Below are 20,017 nucleotides of genomic sequence, written 5' to 3' on the forward strand. Positions count from 1 at the left end.
CAGATGAGAACTTAAAAGACTTACTCCAAATATAGGCTCAGGAGGGTTATTAATAGGCTGTATTGGAATAAATAATGCATTTAATTAGGATAAAGTATAAACACCTCTTCTTTTTTTCTTTTTTTTTTAAATTCGACAATATTGCAGAAAAAATCGTCTTATGATCCCACAAACTGAGTTTGTTCAAGCAGATCAAGTCAAACTCAGATTTTCAGGACAGAGCCATGGAGCATCCACAACTACTGAAGACAGAAGCCTGAGCATACCACTAACCACAACAAACAAGAGATCACACAATTTTGTTTTCATTTAAAATGCTTGTTAATTAATTTTTAGTTGAAATTTTTAGCTATATAACAATTTTAGCTATATAATTTAATTGTCACAACAAGTCCTGGGTTACACATATGCTCTGCATGATTCAGCTGGTTTGTGTTTATGACAAGTTGCAGAGTGCCCTCTAGTGGACCAGCGATGCAACATCAACACTTATATTTTAAGAGCGTTCCTTCTGTCTCTTCTTTACTCCATTATTATATTTTTCGTTTATTCGCCATTATTATTGTTGATTCCAGTGTAGATTCTGATTGCAGCCAGGCTCTAGTTATTAATACTAAATGGTTTCCTCCCACCAAACAACTCTGAGTATCATATTTACCCCATAAACCCAGAAATGATTAATTAACATTTACTATATTTCATGAAACCTATTCTTTTTCATGTGAGAAGGACAAAGTGAAAGTGAAAATAAAACTCCAATTTTCAACTTTTCTGCATATGTCAGGAAGGAAAAGGCTGAGGGAGGCATGAAGGATGTTACTCAGACTTGTTGCTGCCAGGAGATGAGGTAGAGGAGGCCCAGACATGACAGCTTTAAGGTGCCTGAGCAGGAACAAAGTGATCGCACCCAACATCCACACTGGACGAGTAAGGCAGAGCTCTGAATTTTGTGGCATTGCAATGTGTAGGAAGGGAAATAAGAACACTTAGACACACACAAGTAGAGTACATAATCAGATCATTTCTATTCAAGTCACTTTTATTTATATAAAATCACAACAACAGTGGCTGTAATGGAGGAGGTCACTTTAAGAGGGATGGACTTGACCTCCTGACTATGACTGATGTAGATGATAAGGTGCTGACTCTATGAATCCACAATCTCAACAGGGTTGTCCGATAAGAACAGATGGCGTATCCACAAAATCCACTGCCACTCAGGTATCTGTCGTTCACTCATTTATTTAACAAGAATCCAAAGCACACATCCATAATGTGAGTGAGGGGATTTAACAGGCTGTAAAATGCTATATGCCGTGTGGTGAGTGATGGTGTGGTTTCTGTTGGAAAGAACATAAAAGTCTTCCATAATTATGTGAACAGAGTGAATTAAATGTGTAATACAACAATACAAACAATACTGGATAGTGGAACATGCAACCAAAATTAAGGGAGTGTCAACAAATGCTAATTTTACTATTTACATAAATCCTAACTAGGCACTTTACATTAGAGCTAACATGAGAAATTAGTGACGGTCCCTTAATGACCGCAGCGCAGAGGCTGCTTCGCAGTAAACGGCAGTAACAATCGGTAAACAAAGTGTGCGCCAAGGATTAAACAAGGGAGGATAATGGCCGCAGCAAAGAACAAACACGATAAAACACAGAAACTTACAGTCTCATGGACGCACACCGCTAACAGCATTAGAAGGAATGAAAATCCACACGGTGAGTAAAACTCTGCTGACTCTTCCCACCTGCAGCTCCGACCGAACTCTCTGCGTGCGTAATGATGAGGTAGAATTGTGTCTTCTGATTGGTGAAGTGAATGGGTTGCCTCATCGCTCATTGGCTAAACGGCAGCAGTATGCTGATATCTTTACTCAGCAGATGTGGCTCCGTTCGTGAGTTCTGCGAACTGGCTGGCCTTTTGTAGAGTGGCTTCAAGGTGCTTAAACTATGGGCACTTCCCATTGAACTATTTCTTTGATTTATATAAATAATATTTTCTAAAACTAATTAAACTTTATCAGTTCAGTTTGGAGCCTAAAGAAATTGGGTTACAACAGTTTTTAACATGAAACCTAAAAACTGCCCACAACCACCTCCTAAAGACCTTAAATAGAAAATAGGCAAAGTGGTTTTAAATATGTCAGACCACACAAACCAGAGTCAGGTGCTTGTCGCTGACTGCAACTTTAAACTGAAAACAGAGTATCTATAAAATGTTTGATGCATGACTCTGATACCCTGGGATCTGGATACACTGGGTCCCAGTGGTAGTAAGCTCAACGAGTCCACACATTATCCTTAGATTAGGCAGTCCATCAAGAGGCCTGAATCAGCCAAACCATGACACAGGAAAGCCTTTGTCGATGAGCTGATGATTCCCTGCACACACTGCAGTTTGTGTCCAAGTTTGTGTTCCAGAGGGTGGTGGGAGTCAAAGAGGAGGTACTGCTCTGTGTGTGGAGGCTTCTGGTAAACTTCAGATTTCTATTCTCCTCAATGTGCAACTGTCATCCTTTGTATCTTCCCCGGGGAACTTTATATTTCTATCCACTGAGTTGATGTGAACAGTAAAGGCTTCTACTTCTTAGGTTTTGATTGTGACCCAGGCGTCATCCACATACCTGTAACAGCAGCTTGGTGCTGTTCTCTTAAAAAGCCTTTACTTTCCACTTTCTCCATGTAAAGGTTGGCTACAATAGGTAACACGGGGCAGCCCATGGCAAATCCATGGCCTCGTTGTATTTACAATTCATGGTGGTAACACAGAGGTCTAACAGTGTGCATATCTGACTGGGGTTAAAGCTGGTTCTGTTTTCTAGGGAGCTGTCTTGCTGTAGTCATTGCTGCTTCAAATCAGGCTTCTACTCCAAACATGGACTCGGTGGGGTTATTAAAACAACAACAACAACAATCTTTATTTATAGAGCACATTTAAAAGCCTTGGGCATACCAAAGTGCTTTACATAAAACAATAAAAGGTTCAAACATTGATAACGGATAAAAAAAAAATAAGGAGTTATGTTCATAGATAAAAGCTACCAATAAGAATGACTACAGCACATGGGTAATAGCAAGATAAAAGCTGTACCACCATAATAAAAAACACCAATAGAAAGATAGGAGGGAATTAATACAAGAGGTCAATAGGTCACAGCAACCAAACAAACAAACAAACAAACCAGCAATTAAAAGGTGGAGAAGGCAAGTTTAAAAAGATATGTTTTAAGCTGTGATTTAAAAGAATGAATAGAATCAGATGCCCGGATGCCAATCGGGAGATTGTTCCACAGCACAGGTGCAACAAGAGCAAACGATCGATCACCTCTAGTCTTAAGTCGAGATCTGGGCTGAGCCAGCAGTAACTGTGACGATGACCTTAAAGCCCTGGCAGGAGCATAAGGGTTTAAAAGGTCCTTAAGGTAGCTGGGTGCAGTGTTGTTAGTAATTTTAAAAGTAAACAACAAAATTTTAAATTGAATACGATATTTGACAGGCAACCAGTGCAGATCGGCAAGGACAGGAGTAATGTGGGCAAACTTGCTGGTTTTAGTTAGAATGCGAGCTGCAGCATTCTGAACTGTCTGTAATCTCTGTAAAAGGGAAGAGTGGAGACCACAATAAAGTGAATTACAATAGTCTAGCCTCGACGTTACAAAGGCGTGGATGAGCTTTTCGAGATCTTTATGCGGGATATAGCGCCTAGCCTTAGAGATAAGACGAAGCTGGTAAAAACTAGATCTGACAACAGCAGACACTTGTTTGTCAAATGAAAAGGAGCTGTCAAATAAGACACCCAGATTCCTGACAGTATCAGAGAGAGAACAACTAAGAAAACCAAAGGCATCCCGGAGTTTGGCACGAAGGGCATTACTACCAAAAATCATAATCTCGGTTTTCTTCTCATTAAGGATAAGAGAATTCGACAACAACCACTTCTTGGCCTCAGACATGCATTCTCGGAGGCTATTCAGAGACAGAGCAAGATCGTCGTTTAGCTCAAAATAGAGCTGGATATCATCTGCATAATAGTGATAAGCAATATGGTATTTCTCAAAGATGGCACTTAAAGGAAGCAAGTATAATGAGAAAAGGGTAGGGCCCAGCACAGATCCCTGGGGGACACCACAGCAAACAGGTACAGCCGAGGAAGAGGATGTAGCCAGATGTACCGTAGAGAGCCAATTGGAGAGATAGGATTTAAACCAATCCAGGGCAGCGCCCTTGATGCCTACAGTGTGCTCAAGTCTCGCTAATAAGATATTATGGTCAACCATGTCAAAAGGCTGTATTGGAAATAAATAATGTATTTAACTGCGATAAAGTCTCAATACCTTTCTTTTTTAAATTTGACAATATTGTATTAAAAACATCCTCTTATTATTCCATGATTATTATTATTATTCCTTATTATTCCATTATGGGAACAGTCTAAATTTAATGTTTCTGATGTCTTCTGGCTGATTAATACATGTGTGTCCTACAGAGGACCCCATAGCTACAATTTTGCGCTTAAGTTGGGAGGGGTAATAAAACAGAAGTCAGTTCAGTACAATCAACTGCCATCCAGCAGTGAGTTTACACACTAACTTAAATCAGCATTTTGTAGGTAAATGTCTAAATGAGCTCGAGTGAATCAAAATGAACCAAAACTTATTGAGTTAAGGATAAAAAGGAAGACTAATACCATGAGACTGAAACCATAACTATAAAAAATGATCATAGTAACATAGTAATCACAAAGTAAACTTCTGTGGTAAACAAACTTGTAATGGTCTTTTTTTGTACAGCTATTTAAATCATTTATTGTAAAGCATTTAAATGAGTCTCCTGTGAATTCATATGAAATACAGAGGCGTGCTTCCTCTGGTATTCTGAAGTAAAACATCACAGGCTGATCAGTTTGTTGCTACATCTATTTATAAAATGCAAAACCAGATGCTCACACACAGACACATGATTGACTTTTCACACGTTTGGCTCAATAATGGTGCACAGAGTTGGTGAGCTCACAGTGTCAGAGCGGCTTTGTAAACCTATTTGTGGAGGATGTATGTCACAGTTTCATCTTCGATACCACAAATTTCAAATGTTTACTGTCTTTACCAAGAAGTGTATCACAATGAAGTGAAGTTATGGAATATTTATTAAACTCTGAATTCAAATAGCACAATGTTATTAGGAGAAAACTTCAATCCTGCATGAAGATCAATTGACACACTGTGGGAAGGTGATTTGTACAACACTTAAAGGAGAACGTCAATGTCTTTTTTTTCCAGATATTTATGTGATATCCCTTAATTTCTGGAGTTTACACACACAGACAGTACTAGAATAAAAAAAATACAAATTTGGCATCCATTCAGATGATGATGTAAACTCACAGATTGAGTTAAAGACTCATGGAACAGCTCTGCTGAGTTTTCTCTTCTGTGACTCCAAATACTATCATCATGTCTAAATGACAATCGAATATATACAATATATTATTCTGTAAGAGGGGAGTAGGAGAGCAGAAATAAAGTAAATGTTCATCACTCTATGGAGGATGTGCAGTTACATTTTAGCTGATGCTATTTTAAAATATGTGTAAATATAAAGAGTGTGTTAGTAAACCAGCTATCTTAGTCTTTGGCCAAATGAAGAAGTTCAGTGAGGTTAAACATCCTCTTTGCCTAATCTGTATGTGCTAAATTTATCCTACATTTCCTCTAATTGCTGGTTTGTGGTTGCTATATTTGGATGGGCTTGTAGAAAAAAATAAGTGAGTAGTTCAGCAGAAGCTGTAGATGTTGCAAAGGAATTTCCTGTTGTATTCTACAGTAGTCCATCTATTGCAGGGATGGCTGGTATGAGCAGGAAGTCGATGCACCGTAGGGACAGAGACACATACAGCGACACACTCAATGAACACTTAACAGTCCATTCTTTATTAAAGCTGTGGTTCTCAGCATCAGAAAGCTTTTGTACTCCCAGTGTTCTGCACAAACTACCACGCTGCATGTGACAGCGATAAAAAGGGAATAAATATCATACAGCATTTATATATTCCGTCATATTCCTTCTTATCAGTTAGGCGGGATGAAAGCATTGGAGGTAAGCTTTCACACACACACACTTTTTAAATTCAGTTTAACAGGATTTGTGAAATGTACAGTAATCGTACCCCTTTCAAAATAAAATTTTGTAGTGAAAGGAACTCACTAACTCCAATTTTCAACTTTAGTCCATACTTTAGGAAGGAAAGGGCTGACAGAGGCAGGATGGATGTTACTCAGGATTATGGGAGGTGACTCAGACTTATTGTCAGGAGATGAGGTAGAGGAGGCCCAGACATGACAGCTTTAAGGCACCTGAGCAGAAATAAAGTGATCGCACCCAACATCCACACTGGACGAGTAAGGCAGAGCTCTGAATTTTGTGACATTGCAATGTGTAGGAAGGGAAATAAGAATACTTAGACACACACAAGTAGATTACATAATCAGATAAAAGTTTGATTTCTTTGATTTATAGAAATAACATTTTCTAAAAGCAAATTAAACTGTACCTTTCATTTCTTCATCTGTTCAGTTTGAACCCTTCTGAAACAGGGTTACAATAGTTTTTAACATGAAACCTAAAAACTGCCCACAACCATCTCCCGATGACCTTCAACAGAAAAAAGGCAAAGTGGTTTTTAAATATGTCAGACCACACAAACCAGAGTCAGGTGGTTGTCACTGATTGCAACTTTAAACTGAAAACAGATTATCTAAAACATATTTGCAGCATGACTCGGATCTGGATACACTGGGTCCCAGTGGTAGTAAACTCAACAAGTCGAGACATTATCTTTAGATTTGGCAGTCCATCAACAGGCCTGAATCAGCCAAACCGTGACACAGGAAAGTCTTTGTCGATGAGCTGATGAGTCCCTGCACACACTGCAGTTTGTGCCTGGGAACTCAAATCGCACAACTTCAGAGCCCCACCTTACACAGCACTTCTTGTAATTGACTTTGAATGTTGGCATTTTGTTCCAGCTCAGACTTCTCAGAAGCCAGTTTGTCCTATTCTAAGGTTTCACCTTTCTGTTCCTTCTCTCTGTTATTACATACACGATTACTGTTGGTGTCATGCCTCAGGTGTTAGTGACCCAACAATGGAGCTTTAGAAATAATGACCATGTGTTAAAAGTCCTCACCTCTGTCCATACGTCAGGAAGCAGAGGACTGGAAGAAAAGTGATTCTCATCGCTGTTAGGAGATCAGGTGGAGGAGGACTAGACAGTGATTGTTAAACACGGCATTTAAGTGTGTGTAATCCACCTCTGAGCACTATGATAGCTGCTATAGGCTCCACCACTCCACCCTCCCGAAACCTGAATTGGACAAGCAGACGAAAATGAAGAAAAAAAGACATGAGTATGTATGGAAACATGAAAGTATAATAATAATAATAATAATAATAATAATAATAATAATAATAATAATAATAATAATAATAATAATGTATTTTTTAAAAAGAAGCATAACCTGGAAGGGAAACATAAGCCACTCCCTCCTCCTCGTCTTTCTCTCTCCCTTGCACACCGTTGCACACACACGCACCGGTGCGTCAGCTTCAGGCGGACCATCACTACTGTTTTTCATAAAGTTTTCTCCTCTCGATAAAGAACCCGATGGTCGCGATCAGCTAATGAAGCTTCTGACTGAAAAGGTGAGCCGCTTCTGCTCTGATCTACTGTTTGATCATTAATGAGAACGAGCACTTCCTGGATTCAAACCGCTCCTGTCTGAATGCATAACATCTTCTACGCATTGGCTAAAATATTACAGCACTCCAAACCTCTCTTTAAAAGTAACATTAGAATTACTTTATTCTAACGGAACGGTTATGTTTAACCTGAAAACACGTCGACGTGTGACATAATGTTGGCAGGCAGCTGACTCATGGCCCAAAGCATGACTCAACCTTTGTCACGTGATTAGTTCCAACATGCCCACAGACCGGTCATTCATCAGTTGCTCTGCAGTCACATAGTCCTGTCGAAGATGGACACAGAAGAGTCAAGTGTCAGTGTTTCTACTATATTCACGTTCTTGTTGTTGCTTTCCCCCATCGTGTCTCTTGAAGGTAAGCTATAAAGCTATACATAGGATGGCTCGCACATGTAGTTGGGTTTGATGATCTAACTAAACGAGATTTATATTCTAATGTGAAGCGTTCCTGTATGTATGGATACAGTAATATATATATACAACATTTAATTTAACAAAGCAATTTAAAACAATGATGAAACTCAGTGGTAATTTAATGCGTTGTGTGGTGGATGTTGGCAGTGTTAAGGACAAACACAGTCAAACTAGTAAATACTTTAATATGAATATGGGGGCGATCGTGGCTCAAGAGTTGGGAGTTCGCCTTGTAATCGGAAGGTTGCCAGTTCGAGCCCCGGCTCGGACAGTCTCGGTTGTTGTGTCCTTGGGCAAGACACTTCACCCGTTGCCTACTGGTGGTGGTCAGAGGGCCCGGTGGCGCCAGTGTTCGGCAGCCTCGCCTCTGTCAGTGCGCCCCAGGGTGGCTGTGGCTACAATGTAGCTTGCCATCACCAGTGTGTGAATGTGTGTGTGAATGGGTGGATGACAGGTTGTGTAAAGCGCTTTGGGGTCCTTAGGGACTAGAAAAGCGCTACAAATACAGGCCATTTACCATGAATAAAATCCTAAAATGTCCTGGTGGTATTTTTGTTTCTACATAAGCTGTTAGACTGTTTTCAGCAGCTGTGAACTAAATTATACTGCATGTCTTGTGATCAGTGTTGGGACTAACGCGTTATTAAGTAACGCGTTACAGTAACTACGTTATTATTGTGGTAACGAGCACGGTAACTAGTTATTATGCCAAAACCGGGAACGCGTTACTCGTTACTGGGATTTAGATAGGGTCGTTACTCGTTACTTCGTGTGGTGGCTATCGCGGAGCTTCCACAGATTCAGTAACATTAGCAAGTGGTGGAAGCCAGCAGGTGGATGAAGGAAAAGGGACGCAAGAGGAGAGACCCGAAGAGGCCGCTGGTCCGAGAGTGTCAGGTGAACTGAACTTCAGGTAAGAAGTTATAACCTGCAGTCTCTCTGAGTCAGATATGAACCAAGTTTAGGTGGAGTTTATTTTCGTTATGCTGAGCTTTTCCGTACTGCGTGCTAGCTAGCATGACGGAGTTTCTATACAGCTGGGTGGTGCTATGTTACTGATGTTGAACTTTATTTTGTTCATAAGGTTAATTATTAGAGTTGCCAACCATCCCGTAAAAAACAGAATCGTCTCATATTCAGAGAAAATATTACGCGTTTCGTATTGAGGTGAAAAGGAACATTTTGTCCCGGACTTCAGCTACAATGAAAAAGACACAAAGCTGGAGTTATTCTGTGTTTACGCTGCACAGCTGCCTCTTCTTCTCTCATTCTCTCCCCCCTCCCTCTCCTGTTTCTACTTCAATCATGAAACTGATCAATGATCAGCTGATCGGCTTTTCTCTCTTGTTTATTTATCACCCACTTTGCGCCAGAAAGAGGAAACCAGCGGATGTCGCGCTAAACAACAGCAGCACGTTTAAGCTTAATCAGCTGTTGTTAGAATTTGTTTAATATTAATTTCTAGTATCAGCTGATGTTTGCTGGAACCACAGCTGCAAACCTGCTGGTCATGATATGGTTTGGTTATGTGATGAGAGGGAAACATGAAGATGAAACCAGGAGATGTCCTTACTGAATCATCAGAGCTGTGATGGAGAAACAGGTTTACCCTTTAGATGACATGAATGAGTTGAAGGGAAGTTATGAACTGTTTCTGAGAGACAAATAACACCAGGATCCTTTTTGACGTAGCTGACAGCTGGTAACTGACAGCTGGTAACTGTGCAGGGGCGGGTCTAGTAAAGTGTTGCCAGGGGTCCATGTAGGGCATTAACAGGGAAAGGGGGCACAAGGAAATACTTTCTTATTCTCATTTAAAATGTCTCACTTTTAAAAAAATAATTATCTGAGTCTTGCAACAAACAATTGATAGATTGATACATATATACCATCAGAACAGTGTACATCACTGTGTGTTTATTTTCATTCAAAGGTTTTATGATTTTTCCTATAATGGTGGGCTGGTCTCTAGTCAAAATGCCCGGGACGATTTTTTTGTCCCAGTCCAGCTCTGTATGCAGCTCATCTGCAGTCTGGTGTTACCTACATCTTCCTATTCAGAAGGCAGAATTTCCGAGTTCTGAGTACAATCGAAAGCACCACGACTGCAGTTTTTGTGTTGGATGTAAAAAGCAGGCTAGGATAGAATCAGGCGTGGGATTTTTCTCGTGGAAATGGGCACATTATTTTTTCCTTTCTATTGGTAGGTGGCACAGTGCACTTGTGGCAAGTAAGCAAGCTAGAAGACTGGCAGTCTTGCTGGGTATCCAGTTATGGAAGCAACACATTAACAAGAGAATTCTGAGTAAAACCAAAGTTACTTTCCCTAGTAACTAGTTACTCTGAATAGGGCTGGGCGATATGACCCAAAATTCATATCTCGATATTTTTTAGCTGGATGGCGATATAAGATATATATCTCGATATTTTTTACCTGGACGGTGATATAAGATATATATCTCGATATTTTTTTTTAAAGTCATAAAGTAAGAACAAAAAGAGAGTTCTTAGTCAAAGCTGTGTCCCAGATGTCACACAGGCACTTTTATGAACATAGAGCAGATGTACATAAGATTTACTCAAAAATAAATTATGAGCATTTATTAAATAATCATGGTCCATAAATAAAAGAAAACAATGTTGTTTTTGTGCATAACAAAAAGCTCACAATTGTGCAGTCAAAATGTAAACTAAAAGACGCTGAGCACAATAACAAAGACAGATTTCACAGCTGCTCTGTTCCCAACTTGTACCGCGTGACTGACAGCCTGGAGTTTGTAATCCGCTTCGCAACCACGTCTCTTAACAGGTGCCATTTATGGTCCTTATACACAGTAGGGTAATATTACGTTGAAGCACAGTACGTATCACTCCGCGAGGCTCAGCCGTAATGCTCCGACAATCCATCAAGCGGTGCAGCTCCGTAGCTTACCAAAGTCGTACTAAAACATTTTTTGACAGATTGCTGAGCGCCGTGTTCCACATAAAATCGGTTCGCGGCCATCAAGCACAACCAGAATTCATACATAAGGCGCGCTGTCAACTTTTGAGAAAATGAAAGGATTTTAGTCCGTGCAGCACCTCTGGGCTGCATGGCGTTAGCGTGGTTAGCTCGTTAGCGTGGTTAGCTAGCTAACACGTTGACGCCGTCCAGCCCCACGCACGGGGCGATGCGCACTAACTCGTTAACGGAGATTTGCCGTGTCCATCTTGTCACTTCCTGCAGGTGAAGCGATGGGGGAGGAGGGGGAGTTGTGTTCAGTGAAGGAGAGGCGAGGCCGAGTAACGTTGCGTAAAGACAAAAGTGGACGAAAGAGAGGCAAACTTGCGGCTCCACAAGTATAATTATAACGTAACATAGACTATATCGATATAAAGGATATTGTCACATCTTATATCTCGTATAAAAATATATCGATATTTTTTAAAAACTCGATATATCGCCCAGCTCTAACTCTGAAAGTAACGAGTAACTTGAAGTAACTGAGTTACTTTTGATAGGAGTAACTAGTAATGTAACTAAGTTACCAATTTAAAGTAACTTACCCAACACTGCTTGTGATGGAACATAATGGAAAAGCAAAACAATCAGTCAACTCATGTAATGGCTTGGTAAGCCATTACAACCGAAGCCTTTATAAGGGGTTTTGTGTGTGGGGAAAAATAGGTTCTTTCAGCCAAGAGGTGACCACAGACAATGTAATCCCAAGCCCCACCAGGCTTTAAGTGCATACATTAGCTTGGTTCATTTGTCCTCACATTCTCAATTAATACACAGTATTTCTGCTGACACTCTACTATTGTACTTATTTGAGGACATGTATTTGTTGGGTTTAAGGCCTTTTTTTATCAGGGAGAAGGTCAAAAGACTACACTGAGCTCACTGTGCGGTAAGCTCTGTCACTTTTGTCTGAAGCTGTGGCGTGGCTACTTTTTTTTATAAATGAAATAAAATTTGCTCTTCATAACCTTTTTATGAAATTAGAAGTGTTTAAAAGGTAGATATAGTATTAATTATTTATATATATAAACACCCAGCACGCCCCTGCGGGCGGTTTATCCTTCAAGCTCGGGTCCTCTACCAGAGGCCTGGGAGCTTGAGGGTCCTGCGCAGTATCTTAGCTGTTCCCAGGACTGCACTCTTCTGGACAGAGATCTCCGATGTTATTCCCGGGATCTGCTGGAGCCACTCGCCTAGCTTAGGAGTCACCGCACCTAGTGCTCCGATTACCACGGGGACCACCGTTACCTTCACCCTCCACATCCTCTCGAGCTCTTCTCTGAGCCCTTGGTATTTCTCCAGCTTCTCGTGTTCCTTCTTCCTGATATTGCTGTCATTCGGAACCGCTACATCGATCACTACGGCCGTCTTCTTCTGTTTGTCTACCACCACTATGTCCGGTTGGTTAGCCACCACCATTTTGTCCGTCTGTATCTGGAAGTCCCACAGGATCTTAGCTCGGTCATTCTCCACCACCCTTGGGGGCATCTCCCATTTTGACCTCGGGACTTCCAGGTTATACTCGGCACAGATGTTCCTGTACACTATGCCGGCCACCTGGTTATGGCGTTCCATGTATGCCTTGCCTGCTAGCATCTTGCACCCTGCTGTTATGTGCTGGATTGTCTCTGGGGCATCTTTACACAGCCTGCACCTGGCGTCTTGCCTGGTGTGATAGACCCCAGCCTCTATGGATCTTGTACTCAGAGCTTGTTCTTGTGCTGCCATGATTAGTGCCTCTGTGCTGTCTTTCAGTCCAGCTTTGTCCAGCCACTGGTAGGATTTCTGGATATCAGCCATCTCCTCTATCTGCCGGTGGTACATACCGTGCAGGGGCCTGTCCTTCCATGATGGTTCCTCGTCTCCCTCCTCTTTCATGGGTTTCTGCTGCCTGAGGTATTCACTGAGCACTCGGTCAGTTGGGGCCATCTTCCCAATGTATTCTTGGATGTTTGTTGTCTCATCCTGGACTGTGGTGCTGACACTCACCAGTCCCCGGCCCCCTTCCTTCCGCTTAGCGTACAGCCTCAGGGTGCTGGACTTGGGGTGAAACCCTCCATGCATGGTAAGGAGCTTTCTTGTCTTTATGTCAGTGGCTTCTATCTCCTCCTTTGGCCAGCCTATTACCCCAGCAGGGTACCTGATCACGGGCAGGGGCGTACGTGTTGATGGCCCGGATCTTGTTCTTACCATTCAGCTGACTCCTCGGGACTTGCCTGACCCTCTGCAGGTACTTGATGGTTGCAGCCTTTCTAGCGGCCTCTTCATGGTTCCCATTTGCCTGCGGGATCCCCAGGTACTTGTAACTGTCCCCTATGTCTGCAATGTTACCTTCTGGTAGTTCAATCCCCTCAGTTCTGACTACCGTCCCTCTCTTTGTTACCATCCGACTACACTTCTCCAGTCCGAACGACATTCCGATGTCATTGCTGTATAGCCTGGTAGTGTGGATCAGTGAATCGATGTCTCGTTCACTCTTGGCATACAGCTTGATGTCATCCATGTACAGGAGGTGGCTGACAACTGCTCCGTTCCGTAGTCGGTATCCGTAGCCAGTCTTGTTAATGATCTCACTGAGGGGGTTCAGGCCTATGCAGAACAGCAGTGGGGACAGAGCATCTCCTTGGTAGATCCCGCACTTGATGGTGACTTGTGCTATGGGCTTGGAGTTGGCCTCTAGTGTTGTACGCCACATCCCCATTGAGTTCCTGATGAAGGCTCTTAGGGTCCCATTGATCTTGTACAATTCTAGGCATTCCAGTATCCAGCTGTGGGGCATTGAGTCATAGGCCTTCTTGTAATCAATCCAGGCAGTGCACAGGTTGGTCAGTCTGGTCTTGCAGTCTCGGGTGACTGTTCTGTCTACCAGTAGCTGATGTTTTGCGCCTCTGGTATTCTTGCCAATCCCTTTCTGTGTCCCGCTCATGTATTGACCCATGTGCCTGTTCATCTTAGCCGATATGATGCCTGACAGGAGCTTCCATGTAGTACTGAGGCAGGTTATTGGTCGGTAGTTGGAGGGGACCGGTCCCTTCTTGGGGTCCTTGGGGATCAGGACCGTCCGACCTTCGGTTAGCCATTCCGGGTGTCTCTCGTCAACTAGCAGCTGGTGTATATATATATATATATATATATATTAGGGGTGCAACGATATTCGTATCGATATTGAACCGTTCGATACAGTGCTTTCGGTTCGGTACGCATATGTATCGAACAATACAAAATTTGTAATTTATTTTATCAACTTTCCTTCTGACAATGCTGTCTGCGTTGAGCGCTCAGTGAATCTGCGTTCGACTACTCCGCCTAGGCTGCACTGTCCAGCGCAGATCCACTGAGCGCTCAACACAGACAGCATCGTCAGAAGGAAGAGCGCAGGGCAAGCTAGTGAGACAGAAGTTAAGCTCTCCTTGCAACATGGACCTCCCCCACCCTCATTCAGATCTGGCGTTTGGAATTATTTTGGTTTTCATGTGACGTATGACCCTGAAGGTAAGCGAGTCATGGACTAAAGTAAAACAGTATGTTGGATGTGCCATGCAATGCTCAATTACATGGGTGGGAACTAGTGTGTTAGCGCAGTTAGCTCGTTAACGTGTTGGCCGTCTAGCCCCATGCACGGGGCGATCGGCGGTAGCTCGTTAACGGAGATTTGCCGTGTTGTGGCGTTAAGGTCATTTCAACGAGATTAACCTGAAAGCACTAGTGGGAACACAACGAATATGACTGCACATTTACGCCGACATCATCCTAGTGCAAAGACAAGTGGAAGCAGACAAAAACAACAAGCACGCATGCTATAAACTTTAGCCGAGTCATTTAGACAGCTGTTAGCACAGGATTCTCCTTATGGAGACCTGATATGTTTAATATGCTGCTGAGAATATAGCCCAGAAGAAGCGGATAGTATAGCTTTTATTTTGGAAAGAGACATTTCTCTGTAATAAACTCTCTTTTCCAAAGATGAGTGATTCCTCAATCAGATACAGGGCTCGCAATATCGATAGCCCGACGTCCTGGGGCTAGCGATTTTTTTCAGTCGGGCTACCAAAATCTATCTCTTCCGTGCCCGTCGGGCTATTGTAGGAAGGAAAAATATATGTCAATGCTTTTGCATTCTTTCAAAAATGTAGCTGGGTAATTATGTCATTGGCATCGGTGAGCCACTGTCAATATGTGACATATTGAAATCGCGTTTGAATTTGCGCTTGTTTTTTTGCTTTCACTTTGCAATCGTGCGAACTGTGTATAGAGAGCGACAGCACTGATCTGTGAGTGATGATAATTTGTGCACCAATTCCTCTGACATCGTCTTATTAATCGTTAGCTTACTACGCAAACATGACAAGTGAAATCTCCCGCAGCAAGCTTAAACATGTGAGAGGTTGATCGCGCAGAGAATCGCTGAGCTTATGTGAGTGCGTGTGTAAAAGCAGCAGGATATATATTTTAGTTCTGCTGAGCCAAATAAGACAGGTCAGGGTGAAGAAGTGACAGCCAAAGAAAAGCTTACCACAAAACGGAGAAGTTATGACAAATCAGACTATAAGGCAAAAAGAAAGTGCAGCTTTATGGTTTCATGGACAAAAGAATTTCTGTGGCTGCAATATGATGAGCTAAATAACCAGAGGTGCACATAACTGGTCCGCAGGTGCGCATTTGCTGTCAAAATAAAAAACACGCACAAGGGTTAGGGTTAAATTTAAAAACTGTACTTTTGAGTTAAAATATATATTTATAATTTTAATAAATGACAAATTAAAAAGGCATGAACATTTTTTTTGTATCAAAAAAATATCGAACCGTGACACCAAAGTATTGAACCGAACCGAACCGTGAATTTTGTGTATCGTTGCACCCCTAATATATATATATATATATATATATATATATATATATATATATATATATATATATATATATATATATATATAGAGATATATAGAGATATATATATATATATATACATATATATAGATATATATATATATATATATATATATATATATATATATACATATATATAGAGATATATAGAGATATATATACATATAGATCGTTTTATATTTATTTATTTTTGTAAGGACAACACCAGTAAATGGTTATTTGAAAATACTTGACTTTTTAAGCAGGATGTGTGTATTTATTTCTCCTCCTCAGGTGAGTTTGATGTGGTTGGATCACTTCAGCCTATCCTGGCCGCTCCAGGTGATGATGTCATCCTGCCGTGTCGCGTGGAGCCAAAGTTTAATGTGGCGGGGTTGACAGTGGAGTGGTCGCGGCCCGATCGTCGTCCTGACCCCAACGACCGTCTGAGTCGAGTGGAATATGTTCATCTTTATAGAGACGCCCGAGAGGTCCCCGACATGAAGATCCCATCGTACGTCAGGAGGACGGCGTTGTTCACAGACGGCCTGAGAGAAGGAAACATCTCACTAAGAATCACTAATGTGACACAAGAAGATGAAGGAAGATACAGATGTTTCATCCCAAAGTTAAAGAGTCGAACAAAGTCTTCAATTGTTCGCCTGATTGTTGGTGAGTCAGACCAAAAAGATTTTTGTTGTTTGGTTTCAAACTTGCCTTAAAGATCGGTGTGCTTGGGTTATTTTACCAACAACTTATTTTGGTGTTGCTCCTTAAACACTTCTGGATATTATTTTATTGTAAATAATTAAATGTTCTTACAATCTTATATTCAGCTGAAACTATGACAACAGAGACACCACTGCATCCTGAAACTCTCCAAACTCCTGAGCCAATGGATGAGTTTCACAGTAAAGGTGAGAACATGAGGAACAAATCAAGACAATTAAAAAGTCTTGAAATGGATTTAAATCACCTTTATGATGCAGTTTTCTCTCACTGATGGCAGCCTCTCTGTGTAGTCCTCAAAATGTTTAACGTGCGCTGCTTTACTTTGAAGTAGATGCAGGAAGTGTAGTGTAATATCCTGGGAGCAGCTCTGCAGATCTCTTTATTTATTTCTGTGAAGCAGTAAATGTATCAGTTATTCTCCTGTGGTTTTTGACAAAGTCATGTTTGCTGCCCTGAGAATTCTGGGACTTGTAGCATTAAAATGACCGTCAGGACTGATATCTCAGTAATTCTAACTTCATTTCACTGTTATGTAACTTTGTGTAACTTCTGTGCTTGATAGTTTAATAAATGTGACATGTCATGTTGTGTCCTACAGTAGATCTCATCTTTGTTTGGCAGGTGGTTTGTCCCGTCGGAGCCGACTGATCCCACTTGTGGTTTTCTGTGTTTTTATTCTGCTCTGTGTCGCAGTCGCAGGACACCGGTTCACAGAGTTGAAGCATTGAAAAACAGAAGTATGAGTAAGCCTTAAATCTTAGATATTTATGCATTTACTTCATGGCTGAAGGATGGAAATTAAGGAAAACTGTTTGTGTGTCTGTTCTTTGTTACTCCAGCTTGCGAGTGCAGCTGGACGCATTGGAAACATTAACAGAGGCGCAAGCATCACCCACTTTACTTGAACGTTAATTAAAAGCATTGATTTTTCCAGCCTCATGTGGACACAGCAGCTCTGCAGCAGGAGGATTTCACTATGTCCTGTAATTTTCTTGGAGTCAACAACAACCATCCTTTTTGCCAAATTCGACTTCTGGGATCAAACTTCAAAAGCGTGAGGACCTAAAATTTTGATGCCTTGCTCATGGGCACATTGGAAACATTAAGAGAGGAGAAAGTGCCAACTTCTTACTTACTTTGAGATGTTTTTTATTTGTTTGAGGAGCCGAAGAACTTTTCCAGCCTCCTGTGGGCACAGTGGGCCTGCAGCAGGTGAATTTCATGACGTCCTGCAGTTTGTTTGGACCTGAATTCTACCTTCAATCCCTGTGATGGTGCCTGAGATTGTATGACTGGTCTGTTGACTTCCAAAGGGTTTAACCACAGGTTGTACTGCAGCACTAAGACTGAAATTGTTTTGTGAGACTTTGATCAAACCTTAATAACCTCACATATAAATTCTCTTGCATGTGAGGTTATTTACAAAGAAACACTTAAGTCTAATTGGATGTCCTTTCACGAGAACTAGATCTGAAGTGCTTTAACTGTTCTTGCATTTATACCTGCGTTAGTTTGAACTTTTTTTGTAGCTTGTGGGAACATGAAATGCTAGTTTAGCTACTAAGAAAATGAAACCTGTTTAAGAGCCTCTTAGAGTCATCTTGTATTTTTGAGGAGATATGAGTGAATATTTGCACTTTGTTTTGTATTATGGGTGAAATCTTACTTTATTCTGCCCTTTAGAGAGCAGACTACAACAGTACTAGATCAGGTTGAACTCATGTAAACATGTTTGCTGTGATGTGATTGTAGGTATTTATTTTGTCTTTCGGGACAGCTTGGAGCTAAAGGTGCTTTCCATGTGTTTGTTTTGTTAAAGTTCCTAACTGTCACTCTGACATACTGATTGTTTTTATCAAGCTCAACTTTCTGCTTCCTTCTTACAGAAGGAATATCTAATATATAGTTCTGTTGTTTTAGGCCTTATTCTATTTAAAAATGTCTCTTAAAGAAAAGCAGGTCTTCTCTTTGAAACACTGATTTTTATATTTTGAACCTTTTGTTATTTTGGACTTTCCAACTAATTAAACTTAAATTTGAGGCAAAATGTTTCCAGACAATTGCTTCTCAGATAAAGTTCATTTGCAAATGATTTCAGTGTGTTTGCATCATTTATTCAGTGACTAACATCTGTGCTGGAGTTCAGCCTTGTGTTGTTGTGTTATCATCACAGGTCAGCAATGTTGTTCAATTCACAGAGGTCATCCACATGAAAACATGCCGACCTGAGCTGTTTGTTAGATTAGCTCAGCATGACAACAGTGCTTCATCCAACAGCAGTACAGCAGGGGCTGATTTACACATTCATTTATGTCTGTACTGAAGTAAAAAACGTATTACAGATTTGTTTCACTAAAAGTGAAATCTCAGCTGTTATTGGAGGATGCTTTTACTGAAGGACAAGATTTACCTCCCAATGCTCTGTCACCTCACCTTATTATTATTATTATTTTTTTATTATTTATATATTTTTTTTTTACTTAAAACAGTTTTCTAATTTTGCCCCCCCCCCCCAAAAAAAATAAAAAAATAAAAAATTACAATCAAAATAACGAGACACGTGAGCAGCCCACAGTCTGCCCCAAATTTTTTTTAAACAAAAGTTTCTAACACAACCCGCTGGAAAAACAAAATGCCTGTGGGCGCGTTGACGAGACTATATAGTCAGAGATGTAACACAGGTTTCACACAGGGTCACACACATTCACTCACACAGTCTCAAACAATACCAGAATACTTTGCCTTACATGTGTGACGTATTGATCCTCCTTCAGATTCCTCTCATTGATCTGACGTGCCTCACAAACACATTGTTCAAACCTGCTCTTACATTGTATGCTCTAACGTTATATGGTTGGCAAAATGTCCACTGCCACAAGCGAATTTTTCCAGCTTGGGAAACCTGTCCCTACATGTGCCGATATTGACTCCCGCAGTGACTGCTGTGCGCTGGAACAAAGGAGTGATTTTAAATATGAGTTTATTCATGAGTAGTTTGGTCTTGTCAGAGATCATGTACAAAAACAGTCATCTCAGAGAGATCTGAACAGGGACTCTAACCAGCAACGTGGAGATTACAAGTGAGCTGCATTAATCTCAAATCTTTGTCTCAACCAAGCTGTGAACTCTAAACTTTTAGCTGCCCACAAAGAAACGAGGCAGGCTGCATCGCCATGTGTGAAGCACATCAATCTTTCATCTGGTCTCACAGTAAAAAAGGGAAAATCCTG

At 41.1% G+C, this 20,017-nt stretch overlaps 1 protein-coding gene across 3 annotated transcripts; it reads left to right on the top strand.

Moving 5' to 3' along the window:
- Positions 1–1,358: 1,358 nt before the first annotated feature.
- On the top strand, positions 1,359–18,802 carry LOC308406403 (myelin-oligodendrocyte glycoprotein-like). Of its 3 annotated transcripts, none has more exons than XM_080897396.1 (5): positions 1,359–1,730; positions 16,350–16,727; positions 16,892–16,972; positions 17,409–17,524; positions 17,627–18,802. In XM_080897396.1, the coding sequence occupies exons 1-4, from the start codon at positions 1,634–1,636 to the stop codon at positions 17,513–17,515; spliced, it is 663 nt and encodes a 220-aa protein (XP_080753522.1). In that variant the 5' UTR covers positions 1,359–1,633; the 3' UTR covers positions 17,516–17,524; positions 17,627–18,802. The 3 variants fall into 3 exon arrangements, 2 of the variants coding, with proteins under 2 accessions (XP_080753522.1, XP_080753523.1); XR_013973537.1 differs by lacking the exon at positions 1,359–1,730 and adding an exon at positions 7,585–7,712; XM_080897397.1 differs by lacking the exon at positions 1,359–1,730 and adding an exon at positions 8,029–8,129.
- The last annotated feature ends 1,215 nt before the right edge of the window (positions 18,803–20,017 follow it).

Source organism: Rhamphochromis sp. 'chilingali' (assembly GCF_963969265.1).
Source record: "Rhamphochromis sp. 'chilingali' genome assembly, chromosome: 1".
In the NCBI taxonomy this organism is placed as follows: Eukaryota; Metazoa; Chordata; class Actinopteri; order Cichliformes; family Cichlidae; genus Rhamphochromis; species Rhamphochromis sp. 'chilingali'.